Source organism: Centroberyx affinis, unplaced genomic scaffold (genome assembly GCF_046629955.1).
Source record: "Centroberyx affinis isolate AG114_WGS23_722 - 3 ecotype Tasmania unplaced genomic scaffold, CSIRO-AGI_Caff_v1 ptg002888l_1, whole genome shotgun sequence".
Lineage (NCBI taxonomy): Eukaryota > Metazoa > Chordata > Actinopteri > Beryciformes > Berycidae > Centroberyx > Centroberyx affinis.
Window position 1 is genome coordinate 54,377 of NW_027281017.1, and position 20,712 is coordinate 75,088.

The window sequence follows — 20,712 nt, forward strand, 5'->3', positions numbered from 1 at the left end:
CCCGGAGATCAAGCCCATCAAGCTCTTTGGGTGTGGAAGTTGATAATGAAAAAGTGTGTGTTTTAGACCAGATTTACCCGGGTCACTAGGTAGCCAGGTACCTGGACAAGCTTAGACTAACATGATCCACATTGGAGGAAAAAAAAAAGTATCTCTATCTCGGAAACAGGCCCTTGAGCTTGTAAGATATATCACTGGAACATCATCTGAGTGTGTGTGTGTGTGTGAAGAATCTGCCTGGTGGCGTTGACACAGGACTTGCTTATAACATCTCATGGGCACAGGCAGAGAAGACCGGTTTGTTTCCATCCCCGATTTACTAGGTCACGGTGCAGAACATCGCACCAAAGATCTACAGCCAAGCCCGCAAGCTTCTTTGTGCCAGATCATTCCCTGAGAAATGCTCTTTGTGTGTGTGCGTGAGCTTGGGAGAGGGGGAAAGAAGCTCTGACGTCAAAACTGGCCTGAGAGTGAAGAGGACCCAGCAGTGGAAGAGGGTGATATAAGCGATGCAGTGTTGTTAAGTTTAAGTAAAACTGGGGTCAGTGAGAAGTAAACGGCTTAGAATAAACTCCCAAAACTGGAAACGACCCCAAAGCCTATGTACAGACATCTTTATTATACAAATATGTAACAAAATACATCATTTTTTGATAGGTTTACATCTCTTCTCCCTCAAAGTCAGAGGGAGAAAGGACAAGAGAAGAGAGGGTGGAAAGAGCATGGCAGGAAACCAATGGAACAACAGCACTGTGTGGGATTACAGACACAGAGGAATCCTGCTCTAGGCAAACGCACACGCACACCAATAGCTGAGTCACTCATAAAGACAATCTTGTTAAAAAGAGAACTTTGAGAGGGACGGACGTGTGTGTGTGTGTACGTGTACACAGGCACACACACACACACACACACACTACACTTAGCTTGAGTCATTATCAGCTTGCGTTTCATCCAGTAAGCCATCCAAGTGTCCAGATGGTCAGAAAAGCTGCTTCAATGCTCTCCCTCTTTCTCTCTCTCTGTGCTACACACTCTCCTTTGAAAAAAAGGAGAAAAAAAAAAAAGGTTATGCCGGCAATCGACTGAAGCCAAGTAGGGGAGGGATACAGATTGGATGTCAGGTGGATTTAACTGCAAGGGGAGCAGCCAAAAGACCAGAAAGCTGAATCGAGATCAGTTAACACTTCTGCTCAGTCCTCCTCTATTTTCTGCTTGGATGATATATAAGACGGCCAATTCAAATAAAGGACAAAATTCAAGTGCTACCCGTTCCTATTATTTCCAGGGGTGAAAAGTGCCAAGCGGGCCGCTTGCCCAGTGTCTGCACTGAGGGGGGGCTATTCCTCGCCCCTGCCAATTTGAGCTAATGTGAATTGGAGTGGTGTGCTTTTGTTTATCGCACAGTTTGAGAATGCAAATGCGTCTTAACAGCTGAAGGGACAGAGGATAAACGAAAAGGTGCATCCTCGTTATCTCCGCTCCGTCCTTCTCCCGAGTCCCCTCGAAGTCGACAATGAGAAGTCGTGACATTTTTTTTTGGTCCATCTTCGGTCTATCACAGTTTCTCTCAAGCTCTTCTAAGCTAAGTATCATAAAGTCTTGAGGTGGTTCTTTATCACGTCGGTCAACAGTAGATCAGCCTGGCACAGAAGTGGAGCAGGCTGAGGGTGTTTGGAGGGAAGTGGGCAGTGCTAAGGAGACTGAAGGCTCTGTGTTGCTGCAGGTGTTTATCTGCAGTGTAAAAGGTGGTAGAAAGGAGAAAGTTCTCCGTCATGTCTTCCCTCAGTAGCCATACTTGTCATTGAGGTGGGTGCGGCCATCTCCGGTCTGACCTATGAATGACGAAGAGCAGGTTTTGGCATCAAATGAATTCATACTTACGATGTCATGTTCACAGAAAGCAAAGAACATCATATGCAACACTAAATAAAAGGGTAGGACTATTCTAAGATACTTGAAATGTCACACTACTGAATTTCCCCAATGGAGCCAATAACATACTGTTCCTTCACCAGTCTTGCATGCAAACCTAGTCAGCACAACCAATCACAGTCCCAAACAGACACAGGAGCTTTGGCCCTGAATCCAAGCTGCATTTGGCAGTTGTTTCAAAGTTGATTTTACTCAGGCTTATCTTATCATTTTTAAGTGACTTTGATCTGCATTCCTTGGCGAACGATGAAAATACAACTCCCATTGCACAAATGGACCGTGAAAGCCTGTTAACTTCCTCTCTCTCCATTTGCTTTTTTCCTTAGTTCCTTTGCCCAGTAGGCCGGCAACATGCAGCCTCATCGTGTGTCAATGTGTCCTCGTCAAGACAGAGACGAGAAATGGGTTCTTTAATGTGGGACAGCGTCCAATGAAACTGGATGTATGAGGATAACATCGTTTCCTTTCCAGTACCTACTTCTGCACTGGGACACCAGTCTCCCATCTAGCAAAGCCACTCTGGAGAATGGAACTTCATACTTAATATAAACTAGTGATCCTGCTGTGAATGTCCTGCAATCTCTGACCCATATTTGGATTACAAAAATGCCCTTATTTACAAGCTCCTTCAGACAAAAGGTCTTAGGTTTTGGAGAAAGAGCTTACGTCCTGCTTATCAGAACAAAAACCAAGGGGGATTGAGTTTACTTTGCTTGTTATTTAGGCTTGAACGCAGCCTGAGGACATGATCAAATGGTCATTAGGTCGGTCTTGGATCCATAGTAATACATTTAGTGCAAGTATTTAAAATCAATAGGGTTGTTTTACCTGAAGGAGGCACCCAGACACAATAATCAGGGTCGTCTTCTGGATACTGTCCTGAGAGCGGCACTGGCGGCTGTGGGAAAAGTTATAAACTTATATGCAGCTGCAATACATTACGCATATTTTTCTGTATGGCAAAATGACACGTTCACTGTCGTTTACGAGGGCCTACCCTGCTAGGGCCGATAGCTTTCTTTTTGCCGCTCCTCTTGGGACTGGGCTCGGCCACTGGCTCTTCCTCTCCTTCCGCTTTGGGCTCTGCAGAGACGTAGGGGCGTTAAGAGCTTGTGCGTCGGTACCGCTGACGCAAAACAACCCAGACTCACGAAACAGTAACACAGCCACAGACACGGCACCCACCTGCACTTGTTGGGGCCGGGGCCTTCTTGGCACTGCGGTGAGGCGCCTGGTCCGCTGCTGCAGCAGACTCCTCGTCCCTCCTCTGTTTGTGACTTTGCCCTGATGAGAAATCAGACAAATGTCAACACCTTGAGGGACTGAAATCAGGGATATGCACAAATTTTCCATGAGTAAGTTATTACAGCCTGCAGTTCCACAAGGTGTTTCCAAGCCAAGTGGGGCAAGGTTAATCTTAAGTTAGATTACTCCTCTAATGATTTTGACAATATGAGGAAATGAGGAAACCACATCCAATTCTAAAACCTTGCTACACATTTTGTTAATACATAGTTTTGAAAAATATGACCTATATTTGATCTCTACTTGGGCACATTTTTCCTCTAAATAAGCCTGTTGAAAGAAGGCAGGCAGGAAGCATACATAGCCAACACTATGAGGTTTGTATTACAGAACTACTGCCACCCAGTGGTGTTTTAAGAAACTGAATAATTGAATAGATTAATACATGTAGAAATAATCTACTAATAAACCATGCATAATGCATATTTTACCATTGTTTTACTTTTGTTTCCTTATTATTGCCGACTGGAGAAACCTTACAATGGTTTAATGATTCTTATGGAATCTAACCTTTGGACTCGTGGGACTGTGCTGGTTGCTCTCTCTGCCGCCTTGAGGGGCCGCTCTCTTGGGATATGGATGAACTGGACTCCAGAGGCTCAGCATTAGAGTCAGCAACACTTGCACACTCTTTATTATTATCATCCTCATTTTTCCCTGCTGCCTCCTCCTCCTCTTCTTCTTCTTCCTCCTCATCCTCTTCTTCCTCTCCACCTGGTGGAAGCGCTTTCATGTTGAAGAGCTCTGCGGGCAAGTTGGGGCGCTTAGGGGGCAACTTCTAGAAGAGACAGAGGAATAGCATCAATGACAGAGGAAAAATGAGTGAGGGCAAAAGAGATGAAAAGGTAATGAGATTAAAAATGCAAAACAGAGGAATAAAAGTGTCAGATGGCAGACATGAAAATTAGAAGAATAATAGTACTAGATCCTCCACTCAGCTATCAACAGCACTTACCCCAATAGTACCAGTCTTCAGCTTAAACTTGCTCCCTCCCTTCATGGCTCCAAACAATGGTAAGGCCTTCTTAGGCTTCTGTGGGTCTGAGGCGCCACTATCAGACCAACACAAATCAGAATATCAATAAGGTTACACTTGTAAAATGGAATTTATCACATTGCTACCCCTATATATCAAAACATTTATTTGTAACAATATCATTTTCTTCAATAGGTGAGGGGTGTTTCAAAATTACAACCCTATTAAATATTTGCCAGGACTGTTAGCTTGACACTTCTTAGAGATTATCACAGACATTTCCATAACTTTCCATGACAATGGTGGAGCATTAAGACTGTACATTTCTGCTTTTGAGGTAAATGACGTTTCTCAGCACAGAAATGCACAGGTATAAATAACCTGATTTCTACTGCAGGGCTACGTGGGACTGGCCGATGCTTAGTCACCGTTTCAGTGACTGAATTTCCTCTGAAACAAAAGTTGTGCAACGCTTTATATCTGGCAGCCTACAGAGATTCTTTGTGAGCAGACCTGAAGGTTCACATAAACCAGTGTTTTCAATCCTACATTATATGCTCCTTGGCCTTGTTGTACAAAACTCTCAATATCTATCAAATGCAAGGGATGTGTGAAGCTGTAAAATACATTTTGGTAGATTCCCTCAAAATGACCCATTTGTAAAATTCCCTGACATTTTGTGCCTTCAGGGAATTTACGAAATTCTCAGACTTTCCTTAAAATACAGCTCTCTACGATTTCTACGAAATTCCTAAACCTGTGGGACCCCTGAACGCAGCGTCGTGTCTCACCCTGGCTGCAGCGAGGGCATCTGGGCGGGCCGCGTGAGCTCGACCAGTTTGCGTAGCCGCTGGGCCTCTTTGCGCAGGTCGGCCATGTGCACGTGGAGCTTCCTGCGCTCCACGCCGTCCATCGCCGCCTCGCTTCGCACCGCACTCATGAAGGCGTCCAGGGGGTCCTCGGTGGAAGAACCGGAGCTGTCTGAGAGGGAGGAACGAGCAGAAAGGTCTGATATATATAGGCTATACAGTGACACAAGGGCACATACACTGGACGGAGATGGGACTATTTAGAGATAGCGAGACATAAGGCCACCAAACAGTGAACACACAGCTTATCTTGACTCACCTCTCCCACCAGCGCTGAGCTTTTTCTGAATCTCTGCCAGCTCCTTCTCCACCTCTGCCAGTTTGGCCACCTTATTGAAAAACACATAAGTGATGCAACACAAAGTTCTGCTTCTCACTATAGCATACCACAACAATTAAGGTTTTAGCCTACTACCACCAAGAAGTACAAAAGATTAATTCGCATCACCCTTAGGAGGACACTTAAATTTAGCTGCCCATCTAGTGACCCGGGAAATACACAAGGTTGATAATCAGTGTGACAAGATCGAACCAGGTAAGTCAATCCCACAAAACGACACTGGTCAGGATCAGGGTTGAGACCTGGGTCAAACCAGACCTGGGTCAAACCAGGGGCAGTAGATTATTACCAGCGATTCGTAGGTGTCAGGCCGCTCCTCGATCTTGCCCGCCTTCTTCATGCGCTCCTGCCTCTTCCTCTCCACGGCGCCGGTCCGGTCCAGGAAGGTGTCGTCGTCGCTGTCGTAGTAGTCCTCGTCTTCCCAGTTCTTCTTCTTGCGCTTGCGGGACACTGGAGGTGGTAGTGGGGGATTGTTAAGTGGGTAAAGCTTTTATTGCGCTTCTGAAAATACGGTGTAGATAATTGCCAATCCTCAGAAAAAGCTACAACCATGTCCAAACCTTTCCCGCTATCAGACATTCCCACCTGCTTCCTGGCGCAGCAGCCCTCTGGCCTCCAGGATGCGGCACGCCTCCAAACAGCACTGGACGGCGGCTTCTTTCTTCTTCCCTGTGTGAGTCACCTCGGCAACCAGCTGCCTGCCCAAGGCATCGTCCACTGGCAGCCTAGAAAAGGAAGACGGACATCAATCGCTGGATGCAAACACATCAGTTTGCTCACATAAGTTCTGCTTAGCCAAAAAAGTAATAGCGTAGAATCTGATTATTCGACCAGAACTCTATATCATGTCCATACACTTCCGCTTACTTTATTCTGCAGAGCCAGGTGCCATGGTTTTTGTCTTCATACTCAAACTCCAGCTCCTCCCCTGGGATAAAAGACACAAAGTCATGGACAATAAGGGAAAGAAACAAATCCATTTCTCCATAATCTCCATCTCACCAATACAGTTTTACTCATTTATTTCAATGTTATTAGCCAGCAAAACTTTTCCAAACCATTACTAACCACACAGCCAGACCAGAATCATTCTATATAAGCACACAGAAAGTATGCATATCCTTAGACCTATCTAATTGAGTTCTTCTTGCCATGGATTGACAGCAGGAGCGCTCACCTTCTCTGTCGTAGAAGCCCTGCAACGCCTTCTTGGGGTCTTTCAGGTAGGCGGCCTCCTGATCTTCATGGAACTCCGTGGCGAATGGGTTTTCCTCGTTCTCGTCCTCCTCCGGGACCGCCTCCTCGGCTATAGGGCGGATTTGCGGAGACATATGGAGAGACGGGAATAGAGAGAACCGGGGGGATTACTTTGCGTCTCAAGTTACTTGCCTACGGAGGAGTCGATTCCAGCTCAAACAGGAAGATAAGGCGGCCACATGTCGACACAGATGACACGGCTTAATCCGTGGATAAATCAATACGGGTCACCTGCCACAGTGGCTGGCAACTTTTTGAGATGATAACATGTGAAAGTCTCAGTTATAGTCTATATATTATTGGTCTTTGCCTGTTCTCAATCTCTCAATCATCCGAATATAGGCTGGACTGTTCCCATTCTTTGCAGGAAAGCTTACCCATTCCCCAAGAACAGCCTGAATCTTCCTTTGCTGTTTTCCCCCGGCCCTTGTCGCTTCCGCCTTCACCGTCTTTCTCCTCCTTCCCCTCATCGTTGTCGTTGTCGTTGTCGTCGTCGTCGGAGCCTTCTCCCATCATCCTCTTCTCCAGCTCCGCCCTCTGTTTGCGGGCACGCTCCCTCAGCTCTGTCACCGTTAGTTCGGACTCCTCTTCCTCGTCAAATTCCGGACCCTGCGGGAAGACAGTAAAGATACAGATTCGGTCTATATTGGAGAGGTGCTCAGGAATATTAATGGGGATTTCTGCTTTTCATAGACCACCTTTACACCTAGCAGTAACTTGCGTCTTGGGTGATCATATTGTAATTGGATGGAACAAAAACACATAAAATACAGCTAAAGACAAAGATCTGATCACCCAAACTACCTCTGAAGGTGGTCAGAGACACTTTTGGCCACATTATCATTAAAGTGTGAATACAACATATCCCGAATCCACATATAGCAACTACAGAAATGGATCCAACCAGGAAATACATGCAAATCAAACATGCTTGTCGAAATGGATTGTCAAGATATTTGTAGATGGGAAACAAGCAAGATCAAGTGTTTACTGTCACTTAAAGAGGATGGGATGGATGGTGTGTGTGGCAATCTGTATTTTGGTGAGGGAAAGAGACAGCTGATTTCAATGTGCAACCTAGATATGCATTTTAATGTCAGGTGTGTGTCATCCAGTGAAATCATATCAAGACAAAATCTGGGTTCACAGCATGCTTTACCTGCAGGATAAAAAGCCTGGTGCTCCCACCAAACTTCAGTACGTGGCCAACACGAAGCCTGATGTAGGTCTTCGGGGGAATCTTGTTCTTATTCACAACGGTACCGTGTGTGCTGCCCAAGTCGTGGACGTAAAACCCCTTTTCCTCTCCGACCGACTCCTCCTCCTCCCCCCCGGGCTGCCCGCGGTACTGTATGATCGCATGGTACCTGGAGATGGAGGGATGCTCCAGGGACACATCGCACACAGGTAAACGTCCAACCACGAAGTAACTTCTGTGCGTGAGGGGCACCGTATCCACTATGGCGCCGTTCTTGAGGATTTCAAGAGCATAGGGGATATCTGCTGCCGTCCCTCCCCACGGAGGCTCTGTGTACGGGAGAGGGGGGAATTTCCCAGCCGGTGGCCCCTTGGCTGGAAGCACCTTGGGTCTGGCTTCTTGCTTACTAGTCTTGACAGGAGCCACGGCCTTTTCCTTGTCGCCTTGTTCGCCGTCTTTTTCCTGGCCTTTTTCGGGGGTTTTGTTTTCATTTTCAGGACCTGGAGGCGCGTCGCTGGTGCTGGCGGTGTCTACGTCTGCGTTGTGTTTTTCTTTCTCGCTGCTTGGTTCGGCGACGGCTGCTGGTTTTGACGGCGCGGGACCGCGCTTGCTGGCGAGGGAAGGCGCAGCGAAAAGAGCCGGTTTCTTAAAGGGGTCCTCTGCTTCGTGTCCGTTTTCGGCCTCGTCTTTCTTCTCAGCTTCGCCGCCGTTCTCGTTAGTCAAGCCGTCGTCCGTTTCCATGGCAGAGTCAATTTCTTCATCTGCATTTCTGTCACACTGTTCTGACTGCGAGGGGGCCGCCATGTTTATTTGGTGCGACTGTAAAATGTGCCCGGCTCTTCTGCGCCACCAGATTTCGAATAATGGGTCTTTAAAACACACAAAATGATTGATAATAAATGTATCTAACAAAGAAATTGTATTTAAGCGTTATGATAAGTAAACCGTCCCGTATGACAATCAAATGTATAAATGTATCCCTTTCAGATAATTTCTTTGTTGCGGAACTAAAGTACATTGTCTAGCTGTTTACCCGACGTTTTTGACAACACGGACAGAGAAAGCTTCGCTCCTGTGCAACGGTCTCACGACCAGCAAAACATTTTACCCATCTCTGCAGTGATGTGAGTTACTATTATGCCTTCATGGAGTCATTTTTGTACATTTTATCTGACATAATGTCAACATACTGCTACGTGCTTTAGCTGCTTTGTAGCTTAGCCACTCTTGCTTCCGTATGAATGAGTGTTGTGTGCTGCTACCTAGCCCTGATAACATTGCGTTGTCTGGAGAGCAAATGCCAAACTCCACTCATAAATCTGACAATCTGTGTGGCCTTGCTATTCGGCAAACAGACGTACCCGGTAGAGCATGACTTAAGACCTTTTACGGATGAATACAATCCACTCTTCAATTCGGCACACATCCAGTATACCAGACATCACTTATTTCAATAAAATTTCAACTGTTAAAGTTGGTTTGCCTGCTAGTCCTACAATCTTCTTCCACCATAATAACGTTACACCCAGGTTACACCTCTAATTGCGGTAGCGAGTGCGAACCACTAAGTTGATATTTTATTGGAAAAAGGTGTTGCTCGGTGGATCAGCTGTATGCCGAATTGACCAGGAGACCCTAACGATTCGGGAAAGGTCTTAAGCATCTTCCTACGACATATATATGTTTGCCGATATGCAAGGAAGTATTAAATTTCAGTTTACTAATTTACCCACCCTTTTTATTTGCCGAATAGAGCATACCCATCTCTTTATGCTAGTATGCATTTTTATGAGATAAATTCAGTGTCATAGGGAGAAGCATCAAAATGCTATAAGTTAAATTAAGTTAGGGACTTCAAAAAAATCAAAATCAAATGCTATTCGGAAAATATAATTGATTTTTACTTATATTTTAGGTTGTTTGCCTTATGACGATCACCAACTGGAGGCCATAGATTACCCACCTTTTTATTTACCCTCTTCATTTTTCACTGATTGTGATGCTCACTCTTCCTCCCTCTCCTCCTTTCTCATATCCAGATTCCAGACGCCACGCAAGCTTGAGTCTTTGATCAGTCATCATGATGCGATACTGGGGTGAGATCCCCGGCCCGGCGGGGGCTCCTCCCAGCCGCAGCTCCTTCGACCTGCTCCAGCGCGAGTTTCGCTCGGTGGAGATGCAGGACCCCCCCCTGCACCAGCCGTCGGCCCAGCGCCCGCGGCCCACCACGATGCTGGACATCCCCTCGGAGCCCTGCAGCCTCACCATCCACACGGTGCAGCTGTGCCAGCACGCCCGCCGACTCCGCGGCCTGTTGGCGGCGGCCCAGGCCCAGGCTCAGGGTCAGGGTCAGGGCTCGGCGTCTTCCGAGGGCGGCAGCAAGCCGGAGGAGGCCGACGCCAACCTGCCCCTCCGCCCGCCCACGCCGCCTGCCATGCCGGACGACCTGCTGCCCCTGGACAGCAAAGCCCCCCGGCAGCCCTTCCAGCTCCGCCACAGTGACCCTGAAAGTGACTTCTATAAGTGAGTTGCTCTGCTTGGGCGGTTGTGCCAAGATGTTACTGTCTGTTTTGTTTGTAATTAAAGTCCCCATGAAATGAACTTTCATTACTTTTACCCAGGCAAAAGATTTCTTCCTTACTGTAACACATGAAATTATAGTTAACTAGAAGGGCACTCGGAGAGCGCAGACCTCTGCCAAGGTTTGTGCTATTATTGCTTGTTCGTGAGTCGGATCCGGATCTGCTCCAAAATTTAATGGGTTCTTCCTTGGCCCATGCTACACCCTTCCACCAAGTTTCATGAAAATCGGGCCAGTAGTTTTTCCGTAATCCTGCTAACAGACAAACAAACAAACAAACAGCATCGAAAACATAACCTCCTTGGCGGACGTAATTATTTATGATTTGTTATGGTTTACACATTTATTATCTAACATTTCACAGCTATACTTTCAGTTCAGTTTAGCTACTCTCCATCAGTTATCACCTTTCATCTCCTCCCATTCTTCTCCCGTCCCAAAGGGGTGAAGGCGAGCCCGTCACCGAGCTGAGCTGGCCCTCCTGCCGGCAGCTCCTCTACCAGTCGGTGGCCACCGTCCTGGCCCACGCCGGCTTCGAGTCGGCCCAGGAGAGCGTGCTGGAGACCCTGACCGACCTGGTCCACGAGCACTACCTGCGCCTGAGCCGCCTGCTGCGGGTGGCGGTGGACCGGGAGGCGCGCCAGGGGGCCAGCCCGTTCCCGGACGTGGTGGAGCAGGTGTTCCACGAGGTGGGCATCGGCAGCGTGCTGGCCCTGCAGCGCTTCTGGCAAGTGCGCATCAAGGACTATCACAGCTACATGCTCCAGGTGAGGAGTAGGATGGGTCATAAAAAACAAGTATTCATGTATTTCTCCACAGGGATCAACGTGGATTTGTGTAATTTGGCTGTGAGAACAAAAAAGTTAGGCGCAACGCTCACTCAAAAATATAGACTCTATTTATTGCATTAAAATAACACAAGCCCTCTGCAATTGAACACATGGATGAAAGTACAGAATGGCATTGACAGACTGCACCTACATGGTGTCACCTTATCTGAATACCTCAGAAAAGTTTTAATGCAACAAATATAGTCTATATTTTTCTACTGAGCGCCTAATTTTTTTGTTCTCTTTACTGATGTTTTTATAGGCAGCACCTCGACTCTGGCTCTGAGCACAACTAAGATAATCGCTGTAATTTGATTCTTAACATTTTTTTAAATATTGAGATACATCATGAAAATAATTTTAACAGAGATTAACTAACAATGTAGTGCTCAAATGGCTGTGTAGTAGCTATGCAACCAGGGAGGCTGCTCCATCTCTCTCATGTTGTTTTGTCCTCGTCCTCCAGTAGCTGCTTTCAGTAGCAATTTCATTATCAAAGCCACACAAAGAACCCAGCATGGGCAAACTTCAAGAAAGTAAAGTACAATCTTGTTCAGTGTAAGCTACCCATGGCTCCACCACAATAACGCCGAGTCATCTCTAAAAGCATCCAGCTATTCCTACAAGTGAGGAAGACGGGCCGAGCCAAACGAGCTTGACGACGTCTGTGCAAGCTGCTCAGAAGGGAGACGGAAGCCAGACTGAGAGATTCTCTTCCCTCAGTGCCAACACGCCTGCTGAAGATATGCAGCCGATAGCACCGTAGAAAACACAAATTCATGGAAGTGATGATTTTTGTCCATGATCGGTTTTAAAATCCTTTGTACCCCAATATCTGAATATTCATTTAATCATTCACTGACCATGAGAAACTGGACACATCCTTAGTAAGGATGTGACTGTTGTTTGTGTCTGAATGGATGATTATAAAGTCAAAATCTAACATGATACAGAATTTGCATATGTAAATCCCGTGATCTTGGGACAGGTTCAGTTTAGGTTTGTTAACATGAGCAAACTGCTGTCACAGTGCATACAAAGTCAGCGTCCCATTCATTTGTCAATAGAGGAAGTCCAAAGACTAGCATTTGATGATGTCACAGACTGTTCACCTCTTTTAGTGAGGATTTTGCCCTTTCAAATTGAAAAAGAGACGTGTTGTCTGTGAGCAAGGCTTTATTTTGGTCTCAGTCTCCATAAGGAGAGAGAATATTGTATGGCTTTAGTGTCTTTAATCATGCTATATGCCCTATATTTATATTTGTACTATTGTAGATATATATATGTTAGGCTTATATATTAAATTATTCGGTCAATACTAACATATTTAACTTCAATTATTGGTTTGTCAACTTCAAAATTAGATTTTTCCTTTCCAGACTTTTTTCTTCATAATTTCAGCTGGACTGGTAAAAATAAATTTCACTTGGAGATTTTAACATGTGTAAATGTAAATGTGTTACATATACCATATTCCCACATTTACCATAACACATAAAACATAGCAGACTGAAGGACAAACACTGAAAAATTGTAATTAAAAAGTATTCCACTAGTGCAGCATTATGTTACAAACTCTTTCAGGTCAGAAAAGAATAATGTGATCATTACTGAATTATTATTGAAGAGTCTCAGCTCTCACCTCTCTTCATCCACCGGCCTATACCAGTGAAATGGGACTAACAATGTTTTTGCTCTTCCAGGTGAGCAAGGACCTGTCCGAGGAGTACGAGCGGCTGGTGAACCCGGAGAAGGCCCTGGAGGACTCCAAGCCGCCCAGGATCAAGGAGGAGCCCATGAGCGACATCTCCTTCCCCGTCAGCGAGGAGCCCGAGGCGGACCTGGCCTCCGGGGACCAGGCCCTGCCCATGGGGGTGCTGGGGGCCCACGGCGAGAGGCTGGCCACCGGCCTGGACGGGGACCACTCTCCTCACGCCTCAGGTTAGACTAGCATTCATATTCAAATGTATACATTTATGCATAACTCCTAGATGGTGTTGATGTCTGCTGGGGTTGAACCTTGAGTATTGCTATATCTGTATACTCGTGTGGAGTAATTAAAGGTGCTAAGTGTTGCATTTAAACATCACTAAATCATTACCACATTACTTCTGAGACATTAGTGCAATTACTGCAAACAAACAAGAAGATTGGCAGCCTCTACTGCATTTTACAATGTGTGCCACTGGATCGGATTTTGCAGGAAAGTTCACATCAATCAGAACTTGTCTGCTGATTGATTGATTGATTGATTGTTGTCAATTCTGTGGTACAAATACTCACGAATGCTAATCTCGTCCGCTCCCTCTCCCCTGCTCTCGCCAGGCGGCGGCGGGGCCAACAGCTCCCCTCTGTGGCCGCAGGTGAAGATGGAGCCCCAAGACGGCGAGGAGGGCCAGGGCGCCGGCCACCACCACCACCACCACCACCACGGGGTCCTGGGGGGCGACGTGTTCGAGGAGGGGGGGCCCATGTCCACCATGAGCGAGTCCGGAGGCGCCATGGCGCCCTCCCCCGGGGGCGCGGCGTCGGACGGCAGCTACGCCTCGCACTCGCCCGACTCCCTGATGGGCACCTCGCCCGTCTTCAACCAGAGACCCAAGAAACGGGCGAAGAAGATGTGAGGGGTCCGTCTCCAGCCGGACCAGAGACAGCGGACTCTGAAATCACCAGCAAGTCTTCCAAGTTGGCTATCCTGCTATGAAAATCCGACTAGATTTGATAAAAGTGGTAGAATACACCACTTGTACAAGGTTAGTCCCTAGGTCTCCCCTCCTCATAACAGTGCAAAAGTCCATTGTACACGGCCATCGTATAAACTGAATGGGACGGTCATGGAAAGCCTCAGGGGCCGGTAATGACATGAAAGAACTGAACTGATGAGTATTTTGTAGTTTTTCAAGATTGTGCGCATGAGTAGAATGTTTGAGAAAATAGCTGAAAATGTTGTCACTGGCTATATAAATAGGGTTAAATGCCAAAAGAATAAATGTCTTCTTTTTAAGTATCAGTCTCACACATTTGGGTTATTTAGTGATTTTTGACTGTATTGAGTTAGATTTTTTTAGAGCTTGACAATTAGCCTTATCAATTTTAAAAAAAAGTAAAGAAAACTAAGAGGGCCAAAACTGTTGATACCTTGAGAAAGCAAAGTATTCAGCTGCATGTCGTAATAATTTAACAGAATGTCTTTTTCTCCTCACACACCAATCACTGCCCATGTCACCCATTAAGGTTAAATGATGCACCGCCAACAAGGAAAATGTTCTCCTCTCCTCATGAACATGCCGTAGCATATTATAATACATTTCCAACCCCCCCCCCCCCCGCAGTATTCCAGCCCAACACAGCGGAACGACAAACCGAGACGACACACTCGGAGACGCACACTTCACACACCTGTCAACCTGAAGCTGCTCTGCTAAATTAGCATCTGTTTCAGTAATGAAGCAAAGCTGTGAATGCAACACCAGAGGCAATTATAACTTGGTTGTCTGCATCATGAAGGCAACATCAATTCAGCCTTAATGGAAAATTAATTACAGTATGCATAATTTTGCATGCCAAATGAGCAAGCTGTTTTGAATACATGTGATTTTCTTTTGTGTGCCTCTGTCGTTTCCACAATTAGCTAGGTAATTGTCCGTGCCAGTGGGTAAACTACGGAAGTGTTGATGGGGTCACATGTTTTGATATTCAGTTGGCTGCTTGATACTCAGTTGTGGTTTGGTTCGGTTTTGGTTTTGCACGGCACCATGAAAAATGTGCTTTGATTTGCATTGTTGTGTGTCTCAGGTGGGAGTTTGTAGCAGCTGGGAAACAAAAATCAGTATTCCGGTGCTATGATTGAAACGCCTACCCTTGTCAATGCAAATGACTGTAAGTAATGTCACCTGGTTCTAGTAGGAATCATGAATTATTTCCTGCTCTGACATTCTGCTGTTTAAATCCAAAACAGCTCCACTATCGCCATCAGCAGTGGATGGAAACGTGGCCTAATCACTCATAATTTGTAGGCAAGTCTCAGACGGCATCTCATACAAAAAAACCCTTAACATCCCAGACATGTGCACCAAAAACAGTGACTGTCTTTGATGGGAAACACAAAGAGGCCCACTTAAAGCGCAGCCTTATTATATGTCTGCTTCAACATGCTGGGAAGAACAATGTGACCCCTCAGTTTGTCAACAGCTTCTGAGCGGCTCTGTGCTGGGGGAGAACGGTGTAATTACAAAAATGTCAAGATGTGTTTGAGCGGGGGTCCTGATTTGAGTGGGGCCAGTGCAACGGCAGCAAGGAAGGAAAGAAAGGAACCCGCTAATGATTAATTATGTGCAAAGTCCTTAATTTAGCACCGAATTGAATCGCTCCAGAGTTTTGAGTTTTGAGCAGAATGAGAAAAAAGTTTAATTGAATAGAAGGGAAATCCGCACTCTCAAAAAGAAATCTTGATTTATTTTACATGTTTTAAACAAAAAAACAAGCAGCTTGGCAAACTGAGAAGAAGCTGCATGTTTCTTGTTTGAAACATGTAAAATAAATCAGTCAAGATATGTTTTTGAGAGTGCAGATTTCCCTTTTTTTGGTTCTTGAATTAAGCTTATTTGAAACTGACGCCCCAGAGAAGCCTTATTATATATTTTATTACCCACCATTTGGACTTTCTTACTCATTCACTACAGTGATTCATACCAAATGAAATGGGATGCTCCTTTAGGATTCCCATTTGTCTGTTTTGGAACAAATCACATGAATGGTGAAGATGAGACATCCTGCATTTAGAGAGAAATGACATCATTCCTCAAATGACTTGAGTCTTTGTTTACCTGTAAACTTTTAGTTTTCCACGAACATCATATCCGTTTCACTCAAAACAACCGAGGAGACGACGCCCAGGAGATATTGCACTGTGTTTAATTGATCTCCTAACCATTCCATTTATTGTAATCACCTGTGAGATAGGCTGCTGAACATCCGTGGCGGAGGCCAAGAGGGAATTATGAGCGGAGATGATGATATCAGAGGAAAGATGAATTGCCAGACATATGGGTGGTGACAGGTACAAAGGGTCCCATGCTGCACACGCCACTGTTCCAGCCGCTTCACTGCACCCCAGAGATGAGGGAACTGATTGCACAGCATCGGCGTCTCAGGCTGAATCAATAATGGATATTGTCTCTTGGGTGATTTGACTAAAAAAAATGTAAAATAGAGGAAGATTCATTGCAGTGTTCAGGTTCACATTTTGTTTGGAAAATGACTGAAAATATAATTAGGAGTTGCAAGTTAAACCCAAATTGCTTCAGAAGAGGAGCTTGCATTTCTAGTACGTTTGTGTTTGCATGTCAATTGGATGCCTCTACTTCAGCTACCGTAATGTGCTTTCACATCAACACACCTCCTCTTTGTATAACAAAGTGGACTCTGAAATTCCACCCACTCTACATCAAACCCAAATCCACCACCGTTCTTTGCAGTTTGCATTTCCTCCATCTGGCGTCTACACCTCGTCGTTCCATCGGAGGGCAGTGTTGAGCCACACACACACTTGGGCTGTGGCGTCCCTCGACAAACCCAGGATTTAGCATTCTCCATCGCTGCCGCTGAGACCCGGGCACTCCCAGCCCTCTGAGTGAGCAACAGCTTTATAGCATCTGAATGCTGCAGAGTAATGTGGTCTACTTGTTACCAAATGGAAACCTTTCCTGAGCAATTAACAGGGCAATAATTAGCCTGACGTTGCATAGATCCCTCTATGTCTGGATTAGGATGGAAATCTAACACACTGAAACTGTTATGGTAGTAGCAAGGGGGCTGGGTACCAAGCTACCCAGAACAGTGCAAGTACAATCTCCTCCTCATCAGGGAAAAATATAGTTTTTCCCCCCCGTTGATGTCAGTTTTTGATCTTTAGATGGATACATGCGTCTCATTTTATGTCAAAAAAATCATCTCTCAGACCTTAATTGCTCGTCAGCTGTGGCAGCCAGGTGTTGAGCTAGGTGTTTTCTCCCATCCGTCTTAGGTAGCGCGAGGCTAGGGTAACCAATTAGGGACTGTGCCTGCGTAGCTGGTGGGAATCCACGAAAATAGCAACCCTCATCTTCTCATCCCATTCCGCCACAATTGATATGGCTGTGTGTAATGTATTCACATCAGGGCGCTGAAAGCACTTTAGATGATGGTATCGATATCATAAAGAAGCCCTGGCTCCCTCCCCGCTCCATCTGCACCGCGCGCTCTTAGTGTTCTTATTCATTTAGCGGGCCCAAATTGAAACGTGCCCCGAAATTGCCTTTACATGGATAACAGGGGCTCAGATGTCGCTGGCTGCTTGTGCACTCATCCAACAAAGAGAGAAATGCAAGCACTTATTTGCTGTTTTTTGTCCTTTCTTGCACACTGGCACTTAGTATCTTTCTTACATTCACAAACATGGACAAACAAGGATTTTTTGTGCAGCAGAGGTGGGACTCGAGTCACATGACTTGGACTCGAGTCACAGTTTGAATTGCTTGAGGTTTGATGCGTGAAGAGAAGACTTGAGACTTGACTTGACTTGGGTTCTGGTGACTTGGGACTTGTACTTTGAGGACTTGAAAAGGTTTCTAAAGTCTTGACAAAAGATCTTGTGTTTGTGTAAATGACTTAGACTGAAAGTGATGAGATTTGTTCCAGCAGACTGAATTTAAATTCTGTTTGTTGAATTTGTATGGAATGATTGAATTCATTGAAGTTGAAACTGATTATAGAAATCAAACTCATGATGCTCTTACCAAGTTTTTATCCTATTAAAACCATATTGCATTGAAAAGTCCTAGATATTTAGTTTTCTTTAAGATATTAAATTGATACTGGATTCTTGATTTGTTCTGACTTGACTTGCTGTTCTACATTTAGACTTGGGACTTGACATTAATGACATGGACTGGACTTGGACTTGACATGGTAATCTACATTTAGACTTGGGACTTGACTTGAGACTTGTGCCTCAAGACTTGAGACTGACTTGGGACTCCAAACCTGACTTGGTCACACCTCTGCTGTGCAGGCTTGGTAAATGGAAACAAACATTACAGCGCACTTGTGTCAGTTTGACTGAAAGCATGAGTGACTTAAATCCTCCTTGTCATTTATTGGAACGGATGGTAAAAACCTGGGACATATTTTTTCTTTTTTCCTGGGCATGTACTATATCTTCTTACTGCGAGTGTCCAGGAAGCGTCCCAGAAAAAAAAAAAAAAAAAAAGCAGGGTCGGTGGAGGTCGCCTCACCTCTCGCGCCGCGGTCCCGCCGTGGGAAAGTCTGACACGCTTGTCATGAAGCTTGTGTCGCTTTGTCACACGGCGGTTGTGAAGCCGTGACACTCGGCTGAGTCCTCGGTGTCAGCTTGTTGATACAGAGTATGTGACACCATTCCGTCCCGTCTGCTATCCGTTGGCACATTCTCCCAAACTGTCAAAACACTTTGAGATCGTGCAAAAGCGAGCACAAGGAGGAGCGGCTGATAGCGGGGATCCTGCGGCTCGGATCGGAGGCGTCCGCGTTCGCCTTTTGATAGATACGTGACACCATTCTATCACGTCAGCTATTTGTCGGCGTTTTTTTCTCGAGAACTCCAAATCTGTTTTAGGATTGTGCAAAAAAAAAACAAAAAAAAAACGGCTGAATTCAAATGCAGGGGAGTGATAGCCGGCTGGGGAGTTGTTGTTTACTTGCTAGCATGGGTTGAAACGGTGACCTAATCTTCCTGTAAAACCTCCTGGAATGCTTTTTGGGGAGGGAGAAAAAAAAAAAAAGAGTCAAGTTTATTTCCCATCGAGGGAAATGGAGTCAAAAGGACAGGAAGTTCTATATAGAGGAGGGGAGAGTTTACTTTCTGCAATGCCTACCTTTTGAAAATGCAGTATATTTAATATGCCAACTTATTACTGTACCTGCAAAGCAACACTCGTCCTCCTCATATCGCTGCTGCTTATTATACCTCTCCCACTCAAACCTAGTCATCTAATTACTTTTCATACTTCCACCTCCAACTTTACAGATTCTTTGGAACATGTGTGTTATTTTGCATACTTTTTGGAGATATTTTACTCTCATTACTATGTTTTTTTTCCACATATATGATGCAGTTGACTTTAGCAGGTGCAATGAAATGCATGGTAGTCAGTGTGTGCCATAGACCTCCATTGCATTTTGCAGTTTAGCTGAAGCCCAGCTCTCTCTTCAGTTATTGAAGTAGAATTTTTAATCAGATCATACTGGATGTTATCACTAAGTCAGTGCTCAGTTATCTTGACAGCGGGAAACTACAACAAATGGTCTGTACTTTGTCTAGTTAACCTTGCAGTCTCTTGCCTCCTGTCACCGCTGAGTCGTACTTCTCTGAGCCGTTTCGATTGTTTGCCTTCTGTTGCTGACGCTGAGACAAGCTTGCTCATTGTCTCCAACGAGGGCTTTCAGAAAACATACAGCCGGAGCACTCGACACTCTGAGAAATTCAGGTGGAAGAACATATCTCCCACTGGCAGAAATTGTCTCCGGAACTAAAAATGTTGTCCGCTTTGTCTGGCTTTCTGCCGCGCCATTGTCGAAGCGGCGGCACAGTCTATTCTGTGTATCCTTCCCTTCATCATCTTTACACAAAAAGCGGCGGATGCGGAGAGGACATAGTCGGAGTCCAACGTGGCTTCTGTTTTGACTGTGTTTTTTTTCAGGCTCGCCTTGTGTGTGATTACAAAAGAAACGCATGAAGAGTTTTGCTCTTTCAGATAAGAGACATTAAAAGGAATAGAATCGAAAAAAAAAGACTAGAATGACCAACTTCTCAGCTCACTATGATGCTGTTGTGAAACTTGGTAATATACAGTTCCCTATGTTGTCACCACCACTACTTTTATCATAACTGGGGGAAAAAAAAATATCACTTTAGGTATTGCTTGCACATTGCATGCGAGCCACTGTTCCCTTCACACAAATACAAAATTGAAGGTTATATTGAGCTCAATTAACTGGCCCCAGCCCCGTTCAACGCAGCTTATGCAAACCCCCTGTTTCTCAGAAGTTCATACTGTATGCTCTTTGGTTTTAAAAATTTTGTGGCCTTCAAATGCCTTTGCTACACAAATGATTCAATTACTCCTCCTTTTAAATGTGCAAGCGGAGATAGCGTTTTCACTGCCAGAGAGGGAGGAGAGAATGAAATTAACCTCGGCTAACTTCCTTTGCCCTCGACACTTGTATTATGAATTTCTATTAAAACCCTATCTCTCCCTATAATGAATTCAGTCCCTCTACAAGAGAAGAGTCCCGGCATTTCCGCAAACTCCTTTTTGTTTGTGTTCAGGTGAACTCTCAAATGAGGGACTTGCTGACAGTGCGGCACTGATTGCTATGAAAGACTTATTAAATTGTTCTCTGA

The 20,712-nt window shown here is 45.3% G+C and overlaps 2 protein-coding genes across 2 annotated transcripts; one reads left to right on the top strand and one right to left on the bottom strand.

Annotated features, from left to right (window-relative positions):
* Positions 1–2: 2 nt before the first annotated feature.
* On the bottom strand, positions 3–8,684 carry slc4a1ap (solute carrier family 4 member 1 adaptor protein). The gene is made up of 14 exons (XM_071536529.1): positions 7,842–8,684; positions 7,060–7,291; positions 6,603–6,731; positions 6,293–6,353; positions 6,011–6,150; positions 5,715–5,875; positions 5,345–5,414; positions 5,008–5,197; positions 4,196–4,292; positions 3,751–4,018; positions 3,121–3,219; positions 2,933–3,018; positions 2,764–2,833; positions 3–1,835 (listed from the first exon to the last, which is right to left on the bottom strand). Exons 1-14 carry the CDS (start codon positions 8,682–8,684, stop codon positions 1,786–1,788), a joined length of 2,496 nt encoding a protein of 831 aa, XP_071392630.1. The 3' UTR covers positions 3–1,785.
* A 253-nt stretch (positions 8,685–8,937) lies between these two features.
* supt7l (SPT7 like, STAGA complex subunit gamma) lies at positions 8,938–14,271 on the top strand. Its single transcript, XM_071536533.1, has 5 exons — positions 8,938–9,004; positions 9,920–10,403; positions 10,904–11,228; positions 12,995–13,232; positions 13,617–14,271. Exons 2-5 carry the CDS (start codon positions 9,961–9,963, stop codon positions 13,913–13,915), a joined length of 1,305 nt encoding a protein of 434 aa, XP_071392634.1. The 5' UTR covers positions 8,938–9,004; positions 9,920–9,960; the 3' UTR covers positions 13,916–14,271.
* Positions 14,272–20,712: the final 6,441 nt, after the last annotated feature.

Bases quoted from the DNA above. Each gene is read 5' to 3' on its own strand.
- slc4a1ap (XM_071536529.1), bottom strand. From the start codon at position 8,684: ATGGCGGCCCCCTCGCAGTCAGAACAGTGTGACAGAAATGCAGATGAA. The intron at 5,876-6,010 runs GTGGGAATGTCT...TACCACCTCCAG, and splicing joins GCTGCTGCGCCAGGAAGCAG to TGTCCCGCAAGCGCAAGAAG. The intron at 4,293-5,007 runs GTGAGACACGAC...TTGGTCTGATAG, and splicing joins ATGCCCTCGCTGCAGCCAGG to TGGCGCCTCAGACCCACAGA.
- supt7l (XM_071536533.1), top strand. From the start codon at position 9,961: ATGATGCGATACTGGGGTGAGATCCCCGGCCCGGCGGGGGCTCCTCCC. The intron at 10,404-10,903 runs GTGAGTTGCTCT...CCCGTCCCAAAG, and splicing joins CCTGAAAGTGACTTCTATAA to GGGTGAAGGCGAGCCCGTCA. The intron at 13,233-13,616 runs GTTAGACTAGCA...TGCTCTCGCCAG, and splicing joins CCACTCTCCTCACGCCTCAG to GCGGCGGCGGGGCCAACAGC.